This window comes from Erythrolamprus reginae, chromosome 3, assembly GCF_031021105.1.
Source record: "Erythrolamprus reginae isolate rEryReg1 chromosome 3, rEryReg1.hap1, whole genome shotgun sequence".
Classification (NCBI taxonomy): domain Eukaryota; kingdom Metazoa; phylum Chordata; class Lepidosauria; order Squamata; family Dipsadidae; genus Erythrolamprus; species Erythrolamprus reginae.
Genome location: NC_091952.1, coordinates 201,314,783 through 201,334,271, shown reverse-complemented (window position 1 = coordinate 201,334,271; position 19,489 = coordinate 201,314,783). Strand labels below are relative to the sequence as shown.

General features: G+C 38.9%; 1 protein-coding gene across 2 annotated transcripts in view; it reads left to right on the top strand.

The window, feature by feature from the left end:
• Positions 1-19,489, top strand: part of ROCK1 (Rho associated coiled-coil containing protein kinase 1) — a 91,312-nt gene that overhangs the window by 13,195 nt on the left and 58,628 nt on the right. For both annotated transcript variants that reach the window (XM_070747617.1, XM_070747616.1), the window contains exons 2-5: positions 8,116-8,197; positions 13,534-13,634; positions 16,068-16,205; positions 17,443-17,618. In XM_070747617.1, coding sequence (XP_070603718.1) covers positions 8,116-8,197; positions 13,534-13,634; positions 16,068-16,205; positions 17,443-17,618 — 497 coding nt within the window. The remainder of the gene's footprint in view (positions 1-8,115; positions 8,198-13,533; positions 13,635-16,067; positions 16,206-17,442; positions 17,619-19,489) is intronic.

Below are 19,489 nucleotides of genomic sequence, written 5' to 3'. Positions count from 1 at the left end.
AATGATTCCTCTGTAGAACTGTATCAGCAGCTCCTTGGGCAGTTTTTGCTTCCTGAGTTGGTGCAGAAAGAACATTCTTTGTTGTGCTTTTTTGATGATGTTTTTGATGTTAGGTGACCATTTTAGGTCTTGAGATATGATAGGACCTAGAAATTTGAAGGTCTCTACTGTTGATACTGTGTTGTCTAGTGTTGTGACAGGTGGTAGGAAGGGAGGGTTTCTCCTAAAGTCTAGCACTATTTCAACAGTTTTTAGTGTATTCAGTTCTAGATTGTTCCGGTTGCACCATGAGGCTAGTTGTTCAACCTCCTGTCTGTATGCGATTTCATTGTTGTCTCGAATGAGTCCAACCACTGTTGTGTCATCTGCAAACTTCAGTAGTTTAACAGATGGATCATTTGAGATGTAGTCATTGGTATATAGAGAGAAGAGAAGTGGTGAGAGTACACAGCCTTGGGGGGGGGAGGGAAATGTGATTTTGCCTAGTTTCACTTGCTACTTCCTGTCTGTTAGGAAGCTTGTGATTCACTTACAAGTGTGTTCAGGTACCTCTAGCTGATTTAGTTTAATTAAAAGAATGTCCAGTATGATGGTGTTGAATGCTGAACGAAAGTCTCTTATATTGAGTCCTTGGGTTAGAAAGTCAGTAGTGTGAATAACAATATTTTATTCTTGTTGTTCATATGCAAAATAATTTAAACTTCTTTAAAAATGTAAATGTTTGAATTAATTTAAAATATTAATTTAAAATTTAAAATTGATCTTATAGTAACAGCTATTCATACTTTAGTCCTGAAATGTTGAAAGTATCTTTATACAATACCTTGTGATTAAAAGACTCATTAACTGAAATTTCTTTTTTCAGTTAATTTTTGACTGAAAGTAGTTTCATATTTTTCTATAATTTTATACTTCACTGTCCTTCGTTCTATTATTATCACTGACATTTTGATATGAAATAATGTTGCTTAGTAACAAGTAAAAACATTGTGTGTCTTTGTAAAATTATAACTAGAACTTTTTCTTTAGAGAAGTGTACCTCAAATGATTGTTAAAATTAAGAACACACAAAAATGGCAATGGAATGGAATACTGTGCCAAATCAATATATGCACATAATAAAGTGGTGTATAGGTTTGGATATTTATATGTAGTATAAATATACTCTCAAAAACATCACTAGTTACAGCAAACCACCTTCCCAAGCTGAAGGAAATCAGCAACTCGCAGATGACCTGAATGTGTTCTACTGCAGGTTTGAAAAGAAACCACAACCACCTATCTGCACAACCTCTATCCCAGACACACCAACAACAGCCAAATCTTCCACAACTAAACCCATCCCATTGGGTATACAAACCCTAGTGATCATAGAAAAGGAAGTGAAAGATCTATTTCACAGACGGAAGCCTGGAAAAGCACTAGGCCCAGACAAGATAACTCCTTTCTTGCTTAAAAGTCCGTGCTGACCAATTGGCCCTCATCTTCACCCAAATCTTCAACAAATCATTAGAGTTGTGCTATTATTATTTATTAGATTTGTATGCCGCCCCTCTCCGCAGCAGCAGCCTTTCGGTCAAAGGAGCAGGAGATTCCCCCCTCTCGCCCACCTGGGTTTCTCTCTCTGGCGCAGTGTATGGGAGGCGGTCTCGCACCGGTTATATGGAAGGCATGTGCTCCTCCTCTTTGCCTCAGAGACTCTCTTTTTATTTTTTTAATCTGGGGAATTCTGGGAGTTGAAGTCTGCACATCTTCAAACAGCCAAGGTTGAGAAACACTGGCCAATACAATACTCAGATTGAGGATTCCTTTTCCCCAAGTGCATTATTTTACATTTGGAAATATTAAACTGCAGTTTCCATTGCTTTGACCATTTATCTAGTAAAGCTAAATCATTTACCATATTACAGACACCTCCCGGAATATCAACCCTATTGCACACTTTAGAGTCGTCAGCAAATAGGCAAACCTTACCTACCAAACCTTCCCCTATGTCACTCACAAACATATTAAAAAGAATAGGACCCAGAACAAACCCTTGTGGCACACTGCTTGTAACCTGTCTCTGCTCAGAATACTCGCCATTAACAACAACTCTCTGATGTTTACACTTCAGCCAGCTGCAAATCCACCGAACTATCCAGGGATTAAGTCTAATCTTCACTAATTTATCTATCAGATCTTTATATGGAACCATATCAAAGGCTTTGCGGAAGTCCAGATAGGCAATATCCACGGCACCACCTTCATCCAACACTTTTGTGACATAGTCAAAGAAATCAATGAGATTAGTCTGACATTATTTGCTTTCAGTAAAGCCATGCTGATTTGGGTCCAATAAGTTATTGTTTTTTAGGTGCTGATTTATCCTCTTTTTGAGTAGAGTCTCCATCATTTTAACTATAACTGATGTCAAGCTAACTGGCCTGTAGTTACCAGCTTCTTCTCTACTGCCCTTCTTGTGGATAAGCACAACACTGGCCATTCTCCAATCCTCAGGAACATCTCCTGTTAACAGGGATTGGTTTTCCCCCTGGGAAGTCTTTATTGAATAACCATAGTGAACCAAGTTAGCTATTCTAAGAGAGTTAATTTATATATCAAATTAAGACATTGAAATCACATACTGTACTCTGAATATTTAATCTAATTTCAGAAAATAATAGGAAAAATTCCAAGGAAGACAGTGGTATAGTTCCATATGCTATTTTTCTATTTCTGTTCTAGGCCATTTCATTCATACTTATTTTTGTGAGAGAAATTAAAGGCAGAATGAGATTAACTCTTCACAAATTTTCAAGGGATTTCATTATCAACTGTTAAAAGGTTATGGTTGCAACTTCTAGTCATATTAGTATCAATAAATTATATACAATGCTCAAAAAAATAAATGGAACACTTAAACAACACAATATAACTTCAAGTAAATTTTCTGTGAAATCAAACTGTCCACTTAGGAAGCAACACTGATTGACAATCAATTTCACATGCTGTTGTGCACATTCAACTTTTTACAGAGCAAAGTATTCAATGAGAATATTTCATTCATTCAGATCTAATTTGTGTTATTTGAGTGTTCCCTTTATTTTTTTGAGCAATATATTTAGTTTGAATGTGGTAAATATAGAAATCAGAAATGTGAAATGTAGTTTGTCAGTTGAAGACATAATATTGGGAAGAATATCAGAAAGTTACAGTGAAAAATGAGATTGGCAAACTACTCAGAAACTGGAAATACTACTGACAATTATAAATTAGAGTGTTATTTGTATGGTGGTATGATGATCTCTTTTACAGAATATCAGCTTTTGGCACCAGAACCTCTGAGGCTTAAACTCTGCTTCTTTTTGAAACCTGTTTGTATGAGAGTGATTATGATCTAATGTTTAATCAAACCAATAATGCTGTTTCAATAGATAGGTAATTGTTATTAGAGCAAACACAAAGCTGAAAATGTACTTTCTGATACATGTTTTTAAAACATTAAATAAGTATACGAAGGGTACATTTATTCTTAAAACAGTTTGGAAGAAAACAACTGGTTATATTTAAATGAAATAATGGATCAGAAGCTATCTCTGCATGTTTTACAAAATCTCGTCTGCCCAAAAAAGGAAAAGATGAAAGGACATTTTTGCTTGGACAAGAGCCAGTCTTCTAAAAGAGTAAAACTGTTTTTGTATGCTTCCAAGTTTTACATGTGTGTGTGTATGTCTCTCTCTCTCTCTCTCTTTCTCTCTCTCTCTCTCTCTGTGTAAGAGAGAGGGCAGGGAAACACAAAACATCAAAAAGTTGAAATAATTATATTCAATTTTACTAAAATTTCACTTTTGTTACTAAGAACGAAACATTTTATAAGTTATTTTTATTGTATTTTTGATGTTTATATTGCATAAAGCTACAACATTTATCTTAGAAAACATTCTTATATTTAATTATTCCTGTATTTTAAATTAACTTTGTGTGTGTCTAGATTTTGAATTGATGGCAGTAAGAGCAATATTGCTTAGTATTTATTTATTTTATTTATTTATTAGATTTGTAATCTGCCCCTCTCCAAAGACTTGGAGCGGCTCACAACAGGAATACAAAATACCATATGCAGTATGCCATATGTGATGATTCCCGAAGCAGTAGAATCTGCCATATAGGGAAATATCCTATACCAGTGATGGTAAACCTTTTTTGCTCAGGTGCCAAAAGGGGGTGCGTACACACGATAGCGCACACATGCATGCACCCCCCACATACATGCATGAACCCCTCACTGGAGGCTATAGAGGCTATGGATGGCGAAAAACGGGCCTACCGTAAGTTTGCGTGGAAATTTTGAATAGGCCCCTTGTGCCGTTGTTCGCCTTCCCGAGGCTTCAGGAGGCTTTCTCCCTACTTTCCGGCAGGCCGAAAATCAGCTAACCAGTGTGAAGCTGACATAGGGTAACACCTCCCATGCCCTCAGATATGCCTTGCATGCCACCTAAGGCACCCGTGCTATTAATAGCCTGATTTATCTGTTGCAATTTTTTATATGAGCCTTCACTTAAGGAGGGGCAGTTCGATTCTCACCAAATCAAGGTTGACAACATTTAATTCTTCTGAGATTGGTAAAATAAGGACCCAGATTGTTGGGGGCAATATGCTGACTGTATAAACTGCTTAGAGAGGGCTGTAAAGTGTGAAGTGATATATAAATCTAAGTCCGTGATGGCGAACCTATGGCATGCATGCCAGAGATGGCATGCAGCACCCTCTTTGTGGGGACATGAGCTGTCGCCCCAGTTCAGCTCTGCGGCACATGCGCATGTGCTTCCTGCTGGCCAGTTGGTCTTTCCTTTCTATCATGCATGCGTGGGGGTGGGGCGTATGCAGGGAGGGCACACGTGCATGCATGCAGGGTGCATGAGAGCCAGAGGTGCACCCATGGGGATGGGGCACATACAGGAAAGTGTGCACGCATACAGGGACCCACACGCACATGGACACACATTGCATTTTGAGGTTGGGCATCCTCATGCGTGTATGCACGCTTTGGACACTTGGTCCAGAAAAGGTTAGCTATCACTGCTTTAAGTGCTATTGCTATCGCTAAAAGTATCAATTGATATAAAATGTAGCAACTATACATGAAATCAACATAATAGGAACAATTACACTTTGATGAAAGATTTTTTTTTAAAGTATGCAGTATCTTGGCTTCATTTGTTTGAGGAATTGCTTTCTTAGAGATTGTTAAAGAGGAATCATCAAAGGTATTCTCACATTCTGAGTTCACTTTTCAAGCATATGGTAGAAGATGAAAATACCGTATTTTTCAGAGTATAAGACACACCGGAGTATAAGATGTACCTTAGTTTTTGGGGAGGAAAATAGGTGGAAAAAAATGTGCTTACTAGCTATTCATTTGGCTAGCATCCTTAGTCTGATCAGCTTCAGCACATTATTTTATTCCCTGGTTAGGGCTTTAAAAAAATTTATTCGGAGAGAATAACAATGGAAAGAGCCAACAAGCCAGTGGGAGCACCTTGTTAGGGCTAGAAAGAAGCTTATTTGGAGCAAGTAGAGTAATGAAAAAAAAGCCTGCAAAGACTTAGGGCTGGAAAACCATTCTTCAGAGATAGTAACAATATAAAAGCCTGGAAGGTAAGAGCTGGGAAGATCATTAGTACTGTACCTCGTTAGGGCTGGAAAAAAAGCTTTGAAAAAGCTACATTTAGACTATAAGACATCCAAATTTTTAAACATTTTAATATAATTTAACTATTTTATATTTTTTAAAGGCTGAGTGCTTGAACACTGTGTCGGGCCGTGATAGCAAACCTATAGCATGCGTGCCAGAGGTGGCACACAGAACCTTCCCTATGGGCATGCGTGCTGCCTCCAGCTGCTCTTCTAGTTTCTGGTGCGCAGATGCACTTTGCAGTGCCAGAGTGCTGGAAAATGTCCAAAAACCATACTGTTTTTGGGCCTTTTTCATGCCATTTTTTGCTTGAAAACCAGATGGAAAATGCCCCCCAAAATGGGCAAAGAACAGGCATACACTTGCTGGAAACCTGAAGGTCAGATGGCTGGTGCATGCATGCACACCGTCCAGCTGGTCTTCAGGTTTCCAGTGCTCCAGTGTGAACACATGCATGTTTATTTTATTTATTTATTGGATTTATATGCTGCCTCTCTCTGAGTTCTGGTTTCGGCACTCAATGCTGAAAAGGTTTGCCATCACTGATCTAGGGAAAAAGGCAGAAATCAATCAATCAAAATAATAAATAATACTCCTCCCTGAAGTAATGACTTTTTTGTTGATGCTCATGTCCAAATTAATATTAGAATATGTTTTATTGTGTATTGACATGATCCTTTTATAAATTTGTCTAAACATTATGTTTGCGGGAGAAGTAATTCTGGAGATGTTCCTATTTTTAGAATTCTGTTAAAAAGTACTCACAGGGGAGGGCTGAACTTGCTAAGCTGTAAAATATACTCCCTTGGTCTTCAAGAAGAATGATAAAAAAAATGAGTCATTTAACTTTTAGTTGGTTATAATTTTTAATCTTAATTTTTTCATTATTAAAATAAATGACTACTATGCATTTAAATATTTGCCTTTCAGTATGCATAGGTTTTAATACTATATTTCCCCGAAAATATGACATGTCCTGAAAATAAGGCCAAGCCTGAAAAGTGAAAGAGAGGGCGTGGCCAGCACAGGAGGCAGCCCTTTCCTTCTCCGGTCAGCTAATGGCAGCTGGGACCCTTAATCAGGACCCACAGGTCAGCTGAGCTGATTGAGAGCTGCCTCTTTGTTCTATCTCTCCTCGGTATCCTTGGTGCTCACCTGCCTCCCATCCATCCATACATCCCCCTTGCCTGCAAACTCCCATCTCACTCGCAAGACAGCAGCCGCTTGGCACCTCCTGCCACATAGTGTCCACCCAGTGGACAAGTCCCCCTGGTCAGCTAGAGTGCCTCACCCTGACCGAGCAGTAAGATACCAGTTGGGTTAGCTGTCTGCTGCCGAGACTTCAGGAAGTGGCCGCTCTGGGAGTGTGCTTCCCATTCTAGAGTTCCAGCTCTATGCATGGCTGCCATTCCCTTCGCCCTTTGCTGCCTCTCTGCCTTGCCTGCCAGAAGGCATGGCAACTGGCACGGGCAGCTCTTCTCTGCTTCCAGCGGTTTCCAGACAGGGTTTACGTTTTGCAGTCCGCCCCGCCCCATCCCCTGCCCCATCTGCCACCCCCTAATTTGTGTCTCACCATTAGGGTGCACCTTACCATAGTCTGGCAGTTTTGTTGCATCTCTCGGCTGGTGGGGCACAATTAGCGGGTGGCAGGTGGGCCAGGGAATGGGCTGTGTGAGAAGTTTTTCTTTACTGTGCAAGATGTTTCCCTACACACACCAGCCCAGAGACCCGACTGAGTTGCCAGATTACAGTAAAATGTGTATCTTGCGGCCCACCCCGCTCCTTCCCCACCCCGATAATAAGGCCACGGCTATATTTCGGGGGTGAAAAGAAAATAAGCCCCTGTCTTGTTTTCTGGAAAACACAGTATGAATTCTTACATCTAAAATATGTAAGAATTTAGACTAAATTATGTTAAAATATTTAGCTTTGAGTTGTGAGGGCAAACCTTTTTTCCCATGGGTACTGAAAGTGCACCTGTGCTATTACGCATGCGTGAGTGCCCACACCCATAATTCAATGCCTGGGAGGGTGAAAACGGACTTCCCCTTCTTCTGGAGGCCAGAAATGACCCATTTCCCAACTTCTGGTGGGCTCATTTTTTGCCCTTCCCAGGCTCTAGAGGCTTCCCTGGAGCCTGGAGAGGGCAAAAATGCCCTTCCTCGTTACCCCGGAGGCCCTCTGCAAGCTGAAAATGTCCTCCCATAGTCTCCATGTGAGCTGAAAATCAACTGGCCGGCATGCACATTGGAGCTGAGCTAGGGCAATGGCTTTGTGTGCCAGCAGATATGGGTCCGCATGTCACCTGTGGGCCCCATGTCATAGGTTCGCCATCACTGGTTTAGAGCATGATTAAACAGGCACATTTATGCTTAAGATGTATTTTTTGTGATACTCATTAGTTGTGTTCTTTAAAAAATATTTGTTTTGTTCTTCAGGATGGATTAGATGCCTTGGTATACGATTTGGATTTTCCTGCTTTGAGGAAAAATAAAAACATAGACACCTTTTTAACCAAATGTAAGTATATATATATTTATTTACAGGATTTCTGATTACCTAATCTGTGTAAAATTTATTCCTTTGATTTCTTTATATGTTAATAGTACAGTGATACCTTGTCTTACAAACTTAATTGGTTCCGGGACGAGGTTCGTAAGGTGAAAAGTTCGTAAGATGAAACATTGTTTCCCATAGGAATAAATGTAAAAGCAAATACAGTGATCCCTCGATTTTCGCAGGTTCAAACTTCGCGAAACGGCTATACCACGGTTTTTCAAAAAATATTAATTAAAAAATACTCTGTGGTTTTTTTTCTATACCACGGTTTTTCCCACCCGATGACGTCATACGTCATCACCAAGAGTCACTTCTCTCTCTCTTTCTCTTTCTTTCCTGTCATTCTCTGCTTCAATCATTTTCTCATTTCTCTTTTTTCTCCCTTTTTCTATCATTTTTTTCTCTCTCTCTACCTTCCACTCTCCCCCCTCTTGCTCTCTCTCTCTTTCTCCCTCTCCCTCTCTGTGAGAACGCCTGCCCCACCTCTCATACAGCCCCCTCGCTGATAGCTGGGACGAAAGTGCTCTCAGCTAAGGGACTGTGAGAGGGGCAAGGCAGGCATTTTCAAAGCGCTCAGAGCGGCTACCGGCCGAATGAGGAGGATGAGAAGCCATAGCCGCCAGCGCTGCTGCAGGAGGACCAGTGTCCGAAGAAAGCCAGTGAGAGGGGTGGATCGGGCGGGCGGGTGGTAGCCACGAGGGGGCCGGAGGCGCTGGGGGAGGCGGGGCAGCCGACATTCAAAGCAATCTTTGCCGGCCTCCGCACTTTCGTCGCTCCCTCCCCTAATTTCAAGCCCGGCTCCTTGCGCAGCCTTGAAAAAGGGTGCATGGGGGTAGTTTTTGGCTGTCCATAGCCAAAAATGGTGTTTTTACTTCCGCACCGCTACTTCGCGGAAAATCGACTTTCGCGGGAGGTCTTGGAACGTAACCCCCGCGAAAATTGAGGGAACACTGTAATGCGTGCAAACCCATTAGGAAAATCCAAATTTTAAGGCTTAAAAAAAAGTGGCAGGCGGACAAAGTGAAGGCTAACGGAGTGGAGACAGACAGCAAGGAGAAGCGAGGAATGGGGGTCCTAACGAAGGCTAATGCCGCCCCAAATCTCTCCCAAAATCGCCCCTTCAAAACCTTCCTACGTTGCCCCAAATTCCTCCAAAAATCACCAGTCCAAAAGCTTCCTATCTTGCCCTAAATTCCTCCAAAAATTGCCACTCCAAAAGCTTCCTAACTTCCATAACACCTCAGCAGTGCCACAGGCTATTAGCATCCATGCCACACTGCATTGAGGCAGTAATTGCTGCAAAAGGGGCCCAAACAAAGTACTGCATGCATATGCATGCTTATACTTTTCAGAAGTCTGATATTGTTCTATGTACAATCCTTCTTTTAATTGATCACATGTGATATTCTAATTTTCTGAGATGGGGGATTTGGGGTTTTCATTAGCTGTACCCCATAATTATCACAATTATGACAAATCACGGCTTAAGTATCTTGCGTTGCATGTTATGAATATCTATCATATATTAAGTTTCCCCTTTTAAGTTACATTACTGAAATAAATGAACGTTTGCACGATAAATTTTTTGAGTTTCACCTGTATTAAAATTGATAGATTCATTCATCCCTGTGATTTGAAAGAGTTTACATATAGAATGGGAAATAGTCTCCCCACATACCTCAATATAGATTGAATATACATTACTTGGCTATCATGGAACATAGGATAACCTCTGGGAGAAGAATGAATAGTTAGATAGGATTACAATATTGGACATAAGTACTTGTAGACTCTTGAAAAGGTAGTGCAGATTTCAGCATTGAACCTTAAATTTTACAAATTTGTGAGAGCAATCGGGCAATTAAAATATTGTTACTGTATTTTTATAGTAATTTGCAGTAGTTAGAGGACAACATTCTGTAATAATCCTTTTTAAGAATCTCATTGAGCTTTCAATATGTTGATACTATTCTTTTGAATTTTACTCTAGAAAGAGTAATTTCAGTCTATATCCCCTGAATTTCACTCTATATCCCCTGAACTGAAATGTTAATTTTTTTTGTATAATCTCATGCCAATGTTAACCCATGTAGATTAAAATAGCATGTTACCAAATTTGGAGTTAGAATAACTGTCAGTTGGGAATTTAAATTATTATAGTTTGTTTCTTCCTACTAGTCACTAAAAATGCAGAGTTGCTAGCTTATATTTTAATGGTAATAAAAATAACATGAAAATTAGTGAAAACTGAACACTAGAAACTCATTTTATGTTTCAACCAAATCTTTTGTAGAGCATTGTAGATAATTATTGGATGAAAATAGCAAAATGTTCTAATAATTTTTTCTTTTACCTCTTTTTAACTTTTAACTTCTTTTAACCATTATTAAAGTTCAGTCTTATTTCTATAGTGAAGTTATATTTGGCATTAGAATGTTGCTATGGGAATGAAAACTAATGAAATTCAAATAAGATATTTGTATCCTAGTTAAGGCTGGGAAATTGTTTATTTAAACAAGTTCTTATTTATACAAGAAATGACTAACAAATGAATGATATTGCCATATGACATTACTATGTGTATTCTATAGGCCACCCAACCAAACAGAGGAAATAGGCAAACCTTTTGCTAGTCAGTTACATAAGGTAGATAGGAAGCACATCACATCACAAACTTTAACTATCCTTACATCAACTGTGAGACAAATTCTGCACCACATGAAAGATTAATCTGACAATCCTGACAATTCTAGCACACAACTTTGTCTCCCAAAATGTAAAGAAGGGAACTAAGGGATCAGCCATATTAGACTTAATTCTCACTAACAGAGATAAAATGATAGAAGGTGTTCAAGCTCCAGGAACCTTGGGATGGGGGAGTGATCATGTAATATTATAATTCACCATTATGTAAGCATAAGCAATAGAACAAAGTCAAACTAGTGTTTAAAAGAGCTAATTTCAATAAACTTAGATCTTGGGAAGGATTCCATGGACGAGAATCCTTAAGAAAAAAAAACAACCCATGAAGCTTGGGGAATTTCAAAAGGTGAAATTATAAAAGCCCAGTTTGAAGAAGAAAAAATACAGCTCTCAAAACCAGCATGACTACATAAAGAACTTTCTGATAAATTGAAAGATGAAAAGGACAAATATAAAAGTTGAAAAGAAGGGCACATAACTAGGGCAGAATATCAGCAAACACCTTGAACCTGCAAAGATGAAGTGAAAAAAGCTAATGTTCACAGTGAACAAAGGCATGCCATAAATGTCAAAAATAACAAAAAACCTTCCCCCCCAACATATTAAAAACAAGAAAAAGGTAAAGAAACAATTCATTAGTGAGAGAAAGTGGTAAGAAGGTGACAAGCAACAGGGAGAAAGCAGAACTACTTCACTCTTTTTTTGCATCTGTCTTGAAACAAAGGGAAAAATACAGTAATCTATCAAAAATAGCACTGTGTAAAAAACAGATTAGGAACACAAGTTAAAATAGGGAAGAAAATGGTAAGTGAGCACCCTAGATGAGTTCAAATCACCAGGACCAGTGGATTACACCCCAAGATTCTGAAGGAAGTGGCAGACATGATCTCAGAACTACTGAACTACAACTTTCAAAGATTCTGGAGCACCAGGGAACTACCAGACTGGAAAAGAGCTGATCTTCAAAAAAGGGAGAAAAATGATCCAGAAATTACAGACTAATCAACTTAAAAAGAAAATAAGATCTGGTCGTATTTTTTAACAAACACATAACAATAATGGTCAACACTCCAGAAGATACAGAAGAACTTAAAATACAGGAGGATCTTGACAAACCTGAACATTGGGTGCTATCTAACAAAATGAAATTCAATGGTGAAAAAAAAGAATGATTCTACATTTAGGCAAGAAAAACAAGCACAGGTACAGTATATGTGGTACCTTGCTCAGTAGTAGTAACTATGAGAATGATCTTGGAGTCCTAGTGGACAACCATTTAAATATGAGCCAACGGTGTGTTGCAGCTGCCAAAAGAGCCAATACAGTTTTAGGCTGCATTAACAGAGGGATAGAATCAAGATCACATAAAGTGTTAATACCACTTGTTAAGGACATACTTGTTAAGGCCACACTTTGAAAACTGCATCCAGTTTTCATGGCCATGATGTAAATGAGATGTTAAAATCTAGTGCAGATAAGAGCAACAAAGATAATTAGGGGACCAGAGGCTAAAACATAAAGAACAGTGCTGGAATTAGGTATATTTAATGAAAAGAAGGACTGGAAGGGTGACATGATAGCACTGTTCCAATATCTCAGGTTGCCACAAAGAAGAGGGAGTAAATCTATTCTCCAAAGCACCTGAGGGCAGGACAAGAAGCAATGGATGGAAACTAATCAAGAAGAGACACAACCTAGAACTGAGAAGAAATTTCCTGACAAAACAATTAATAAGTGGAACAACTAGCCCCCAGAAGTTGTGAATGCTCCAACAATCAAAATTTTTAAGAAGAGATTGAACAACAGACAAAGATTTGTCTGAAATAGCATAGAGCCATGATGGCGAACCTATGGCATATATGCCACAGGTGGCACATGGAGCCATATCTGAGGGCATGAGAGGCATTGCCCTATGTTAGCTCCAGTGTGCATGGCCAGTTGAGTTTTTGCCTTCCAGAGGATGGGTGCTGGAGAAGGCCATTTTGTCCCTCCCCGGGCTTTGGAGACTTTCCTGAGCCTACCAGAAGTTTGTTTTTAAACTTATGGCAGGCCTGTTGGGCCCGTTTTTTGCCATCCACAGGCTTTAGATGCTTCCCTGAAGCTTAGGAGGGTGCAAAACAGCCCAACAAGCCTACCAGGAGTTTGTTTCTGAATTTCCGGTAGGCTCGTTAAGCCGTTTTTTTTGCCTTTCCCAGGCTTCAGGTGGATTTCCTGAATCTGGGGAGGGCAAAAAATGGTCCAACCGGCCTATCAGAAATCAGGAAGCTTCAGTGAGGTCTGCATGCATGCGCGCGCATGTGTGTGTGTGTATACATGCATCCACAGGGGAGGGCATTGCATTGTGGGTGTGGGGTCCGCATGGGCGGTATTGCGCGTGCACCCTTTTGCCATCCAAGGAATAGAGTTTTCTGCCTAAGCAGGGGGTTGAATTTGAGGAATTCCAAGGCCTCTTTCTACTGTTCTGTTATGTTCTATTCTATGAATATAATTGAAATAATAATTTATATGTTATATGTATATTTGTTCCAAAGACAATGAGCATTCTTTTTACAATGAACCTATTGTTACAGTATTTTTAAATATTTTCTTCACAGACAAAGACACAATAAATAAAGTAAGAGATCTCCGTATGAAAGCTGAAGATTATGAAGTAGTAAAAGTGATTGGTAGAGGAGCATTTGGAGAAGTTCAGTTGGTAGGTTATTCTATGTATGGAGATTTTACAACTAAGGCTTCAGTTTTATTTTAAAATAGAAATTTCCAATGAACAGACTATTCTTATATGTGATACATGTTTGTGTCAGTTTCTCTGCTGCCAAAATCTGGGAACTTGAAAATAAAAACTTGCTTTCTTTGGTTGGACTGTGCTGCTGTCTTATTAATACTTTCTTAAGTGTTAAAAAAGTGTGGTTTCTTCTAAGAGAAACTAGAAATACAACAATTCTATCATTAGTACATTAGAACATTGTGAAAATTGTCATTGAATAAACCATGATTAGTTTTATGGCAGTAAATAATATTCTAAACCAGTGATGGCGAACCTATGGCACGGGTGTCACAGGTGGCACATGGAGCCATATCTGCCGGCACATGAGCCGTTGCCCATCTCAGCTGCAGCACGTATGTGCGCACTGGCCAGCTGATTTTCAGCTTGCATATAGGCTCTGGGAGGGCATATTCGGCTTTCGAAGGGCCTCTGGGATCATAGGGGAGGATGTTTCTGCCCTCCCCAGGCTCCAGGAAGCCTCTGGAGCAGTTGGGGAGGGTAAAAAAACAGGCCTCTTGGACCTACCAGAAGTTGGGAAATGGGCTGTTTCTGGCCTCCAAAGGTCCTCCAGGGGGGCAGGGGAGGCAATATTTTGCCCTCCCTGGCATTGAATTATGGGTATGGGCACTCGTGCAGAAACAATAGTATGAATGCACGTGCTTTCGGCACCCGAGGGCAAGAAGGTTTGCCATCAAACTGACATTTTCTTAGTTATTATTGATTAGTTATGATTTGAGCATTAGTTATGATTTGAGCATGGAAATATAATTTGATTATTGGCTTATTCTTGCCTAATTTTTGTGCCTTGTATAAACTTGTAGGCAAGCAAAATAGACATGATTAGTTTAACTGAAAAAAGACCAACAAAATTACCAAATAAACCACAACTACTTTGTCTGCAAAATAATATCTGTCTCCTCCTTAACTATAAATCAACCAAATTATAGTTATAGTAGACTATTGTTTAGCATGCTCTGTGAATTATATACAACAAGCAAGATTTATTCCATCTTTAAATATATACCGTGGAAGAATAATTTTTGGGTATTATATTTGTTTCCATCCTATTTTAATTAAGCTATCGTTACTATGTTCTAATGGTGCTAGTTGTACAGATGCATTTTAGTAAATCATATTGTATTTTTTAATATAAATATATGAGGTTCTTATCTGAGATGAGAGATTACATTTCCAGTCTGCACTGCAAGAAGAAATTCATTGTTTTCAGTGGTTTTATTTTAAAACCTTAATTGCTGTGAGAGGTATACTTTCTTGGAGGAAAGTTTTCCTCTTGGAGAGAGGTTATGTCTTTCTCTCCTTAATGTATAATCTACCTAAATAATGGCTTCATGCTCTTCCATCAGTGTTTTAAAATCACTGACGTTAGCAACTATTTTAAAATCTAATTATAGAGTTGGGAAATAAGGCATTTTGTGAATAGACAATGTATATAAATAGTACACATACCTTTAGTGAAAAAAATAATTGAAAGTTGCCTACCCGTAATTGGTTGCCCTACCTACTTTTAGCGTTCATACCCTCTGCATTACTTACTACCATTGGATTGAAATAGGTTATTCTATTTCTTTCATCCTTAATAGATCTTTAGTATATGCAATAATAAATAATATATCAAATTATATTTGAAGGTACTTATTTTGCTTGGTATGTATCATTTTATAATTTGTGTTATGATTGCGATAAACAAAATTGACAATTACAATATATTATTGAATGAAGGATTTGGATTTTGTTGCAGTAGTGCTAGAAGAATGCAATGTAGTTAATTCTCAAATATATTTATTAATACAACTTATCTCATTTACTCTCTCTAAAATAAATGAGAAATTGTTTAGACCTTAGACATTTTTGATATTCCAGATGTAATCAATAGAGAGAAAACTAGCTCTATAGATAGGGACAGTAAAATAATTCAGTTATGAATGGATTTAAACATAAATACTAAATTTATAAAACCAATGCCAAACTCATAAGTAGCAAATGTTATACTGGTTGGTTGTAAACATTTCACAGCTACCTTTACAAATAGAAACAATTTTGGCCAACAACACTTCAAAATATTTAGTTGTAGAATATCTACCCTTGATATGACAACATTCAATAGTATTGATCTTTTCTAGACCTGTGGAGTGTGGGACAGTTTCACAGAAATAAGTAAATCAATAATGCTAGAGAAGAAGAGCTAGACAACAACAATGCTCCATGAAATGTGAAAGAGCTTTCCCTTTAAGATGATGACTAGGTACATAGCCTTAACCTTTTAACATTGTTAATGGAAATAGAATGTACTCATGCTATTTCATACTCATATTGTTTTTTTCATATTATTTGTTTTTAAAGGTAAGACACAAGTCATCACGAAAGGTCTATGCCATGAAACTTCTTAGCAAATTTGAGATGATAAAAAGATCAGATTCTGCGTTCTTTTGGGAAGAAAGAGATATCATGGCATTTGCAAATAGCCCTTGGGTTGTTCAGGTAACTTTTATTTGAATTCACACTGACCAAGAATTATAACATTTGTCTTGAATAAGTGTCTAACATTTTGTATAGAGCACCTATAATTTAAAGCCATGCTAATTTACTGACCTATTATTTTAAAACTCTCCTTAAATATATTTGTATTTGAATAATTATTCATTCCAATAATTAAAATAACTTCAATGCAAATATTTTGCAGTTGTAGTTTGAAAACAAAAAAATTGTTATGCATAATGCTAATTGATAAGTAATTATAAAAAAATAATCTGCTTTGTGTGTTCATATGAGTCATTTTTCTTACGCTTCTGCTGAATTACGTAGCAGTAGGTTCAATATATGGCCTGGAATAAAGTCATACACACAAACATGCAGCCCTTTTCATCTCTTTGCAGTTAAAATTTTATAACAATAGTTTTTTGTTTTATTCAAGTTAGAAAGTTATACAAGTCTGGATCCAGGTAGTATTTTAATTTAGGTTATCTATTAATATTTTGGTGTATTAAGTTAGTATCTATGACTTTCATTGCTGTGGTTAATGATGGACCTTCCTGGTTAAAATTGCAATCTGTGCAAAGGGAAGAGTTAATAAGTTGCATGTGAGAGATACAGTTATCTGAATGCAGACTGTAATTGGGTATCTTTGCTTCCCTATAGCAAGCTTATTAGGTAATAGTGAAATCCAGTCCTTGCTGCACATGTGCGCACACACAAATATACATAGTTCTTGACTTATAACCATCTATTTAGTATCCATTTGAAGTTATAACGGCACTGAAAAAAGAAACATTACAGTTTTTCACACTATAGTTATTGCAGTAGCCCCATGATCATGTGACCATAATTTGGACCCTTGGCAACTGGCATGCATTTATGATGATGGCAGTGTCCCAGTGTTACATGATTACACTATTCAAACTTCTGACAAGTCAATAGTGATACTAGAGTCATTCCACAATGATATTAGTAACTTAACAACTGCAGTGATTTGCTTAACTGTGACAAGAAATGTTGTAAAATGGGGGAAAATTTACTTAACAAATATCTTGCTTAGCAATGGAAAGTTTGGGCTTGGTTGTGGTTGTAAGTCAAGGACTACCTATCTATATTAGTTTTTTATAAGCTGATATATTACAAATATAAATTCTACATTTACCTGTAACTTCCTTTTTCAAAAATAAAAAAGTAGTTGATAGGAATGCAGCACACAGTGATTCTAGTCTATTATCTTTCATAGTTGTTTTATGCATTCCAAGATGATCGTTATCTTTATATGGTGATGGAATATATGCCTGGTGGGGATCTGGTAAATTTAATGAGCAACTACGATGTCCCTGAAAAATGGGCAAGATTTTATACAGCAGAAGTCGTTCTTTCATTAGATGCTATTCACTCCATGGGTTTTATTCACAGGTAAGTATCTTTTATGTAGCCTATATTCTCAACATTTAAACTGTATTAAATCTAATGTTTTGAAATTTTAATTTATAATACTACTGGACTACAGTGATCCCTCGATTAGCACGGTCTCGATTAGCGCGAAACGCTGCAACGCGGTTTTTCAAAAAATATTAATTAAAAAATAAGTCCGCGCTAGTTCTCTCTCTCTTTCTCTCCCTGTTGCCGGCGTGGTATATGAGAGAGAAAGAGAGAGGCAGAGGTCGGGCGCATTACCGGGAGGTGGAGGCGGCGTGGGGACGCTGGGTGCCGGGGACACTGAGGAGGGGGTGGACGTGGTCTCAGCTGCAGAGCCGAACAAGGGCGGAGGCAACGGCGGAGTCCGGCGCTGGGGCCATGCGGGGCCGCTCATCCAGGGGGGCGTGGATTGGCAAGTCGCCCTCCTTTCTCTTTCTTTCTCTCTCTTATACCACACCGGTAACAGGGAGAGAAAGAGAGAGAGAGCGGAGGGCGCCTTGCCGGTCCACGCCCCCCTAGATGAGCGGCTCCGCATGACCCCAGCGCCGCCCAGGCAAAGGGGAAACCCCAAGATCGCTTGCCGCTTGCCGTATTGCAGCGAAGGAGGCGAAGCAAGGCTCCAAGCTGCAATACGGCAAGCGGCAAGCGATCTTGGGGTTTCCCCTTTGCCTGGGCGGCGGGAAGACCAAGGGAAGGTTCCTTCAGCCGCCCAACACCTGATCCGCTCCGCAGTGCGGCAGCAGCGAGGAGCCGAAGATGGGGTTTCCCCTTTGCCTGGGCAACGGGGAAACCCCATCTTCGGCTCCTCGCTGCTTCCGCGCTGCGGAGCAGATCAGCTGTTGGGCGGCTGAAGGAACCTTCCCTTGGTCTTCCCCGCCGCCCACACGCAAACTCCACCATTGCGCATGTGCGGCCATGAAAAAAATGGCACGCATGCGCAGATGGTGTTTTTTACTTCCGCACCACTATAACGCGGAAATCGATTAGCGCGGGAGGTCTTGGAACGTAACCCCCGCGCTAATCGAGAGATCACTGTATTTACAATGTCAGACTTGAACAGATTTGATGTACTGTAATCAGCACAAAGTTTAATTGTTTCATCCTTTCTGCAGTACATTTGAAAAATGAACGAGTCTTACTGTATGTAATTTATAAACCTTGTTTTGAGGTTTATGGTGAAATAGTTGTCTGATTAACTTCATATCATCCCATGCTGGGTTTGAACCTAGTTGCAAGAGAAGACAAGTACACATAAAAGGTCTTTGCTGTTTTACATTGTCCTCTGCATCTCTCATGGACAAGGAGAAATTTCAGAGTGTTTCCCAATGTTGGCAGTTTTCAGATGTAGGAACTTCCACTCAAAATTCTCAATTAGGGCTATGGTGACTTTGGAATTACTCATGTTTTATACATCTGAAAGTAGTGTTTTAGAGGAACAGAGCTTTATATTTCAAAATAAAGACTGAACTGGGATTGAAAGTAGATGGCAAACAATACAGTTGACAAAATACTAACGTATAATTGTATTGGCCAGGAAACAGGATTCAATTATGGACAAACACAAATCATGCAAAATAACTAAAACATGCACAAGTAGTCCTTGACTTACCACAATGAGGTGTTTAGAATCACAATAGAACCCAAACATGTAATTTACAAACAGGGTTTGAGATTCTTTTGTATCCATTTTTTTGCTCTTCATGGTCACATGACTGCATTTTTGACAGTAGGCAACCATCCTACATTTACAGCCACTTGCAGTGCCATCTGTTGCATGATTTGGGTTAGCGGAAAATGTAACGTAAAGTTACTTATTTAATCAAATGAGTTCATATCCATTGTGTTGTCTTTCAAAATCAAAATGTTAG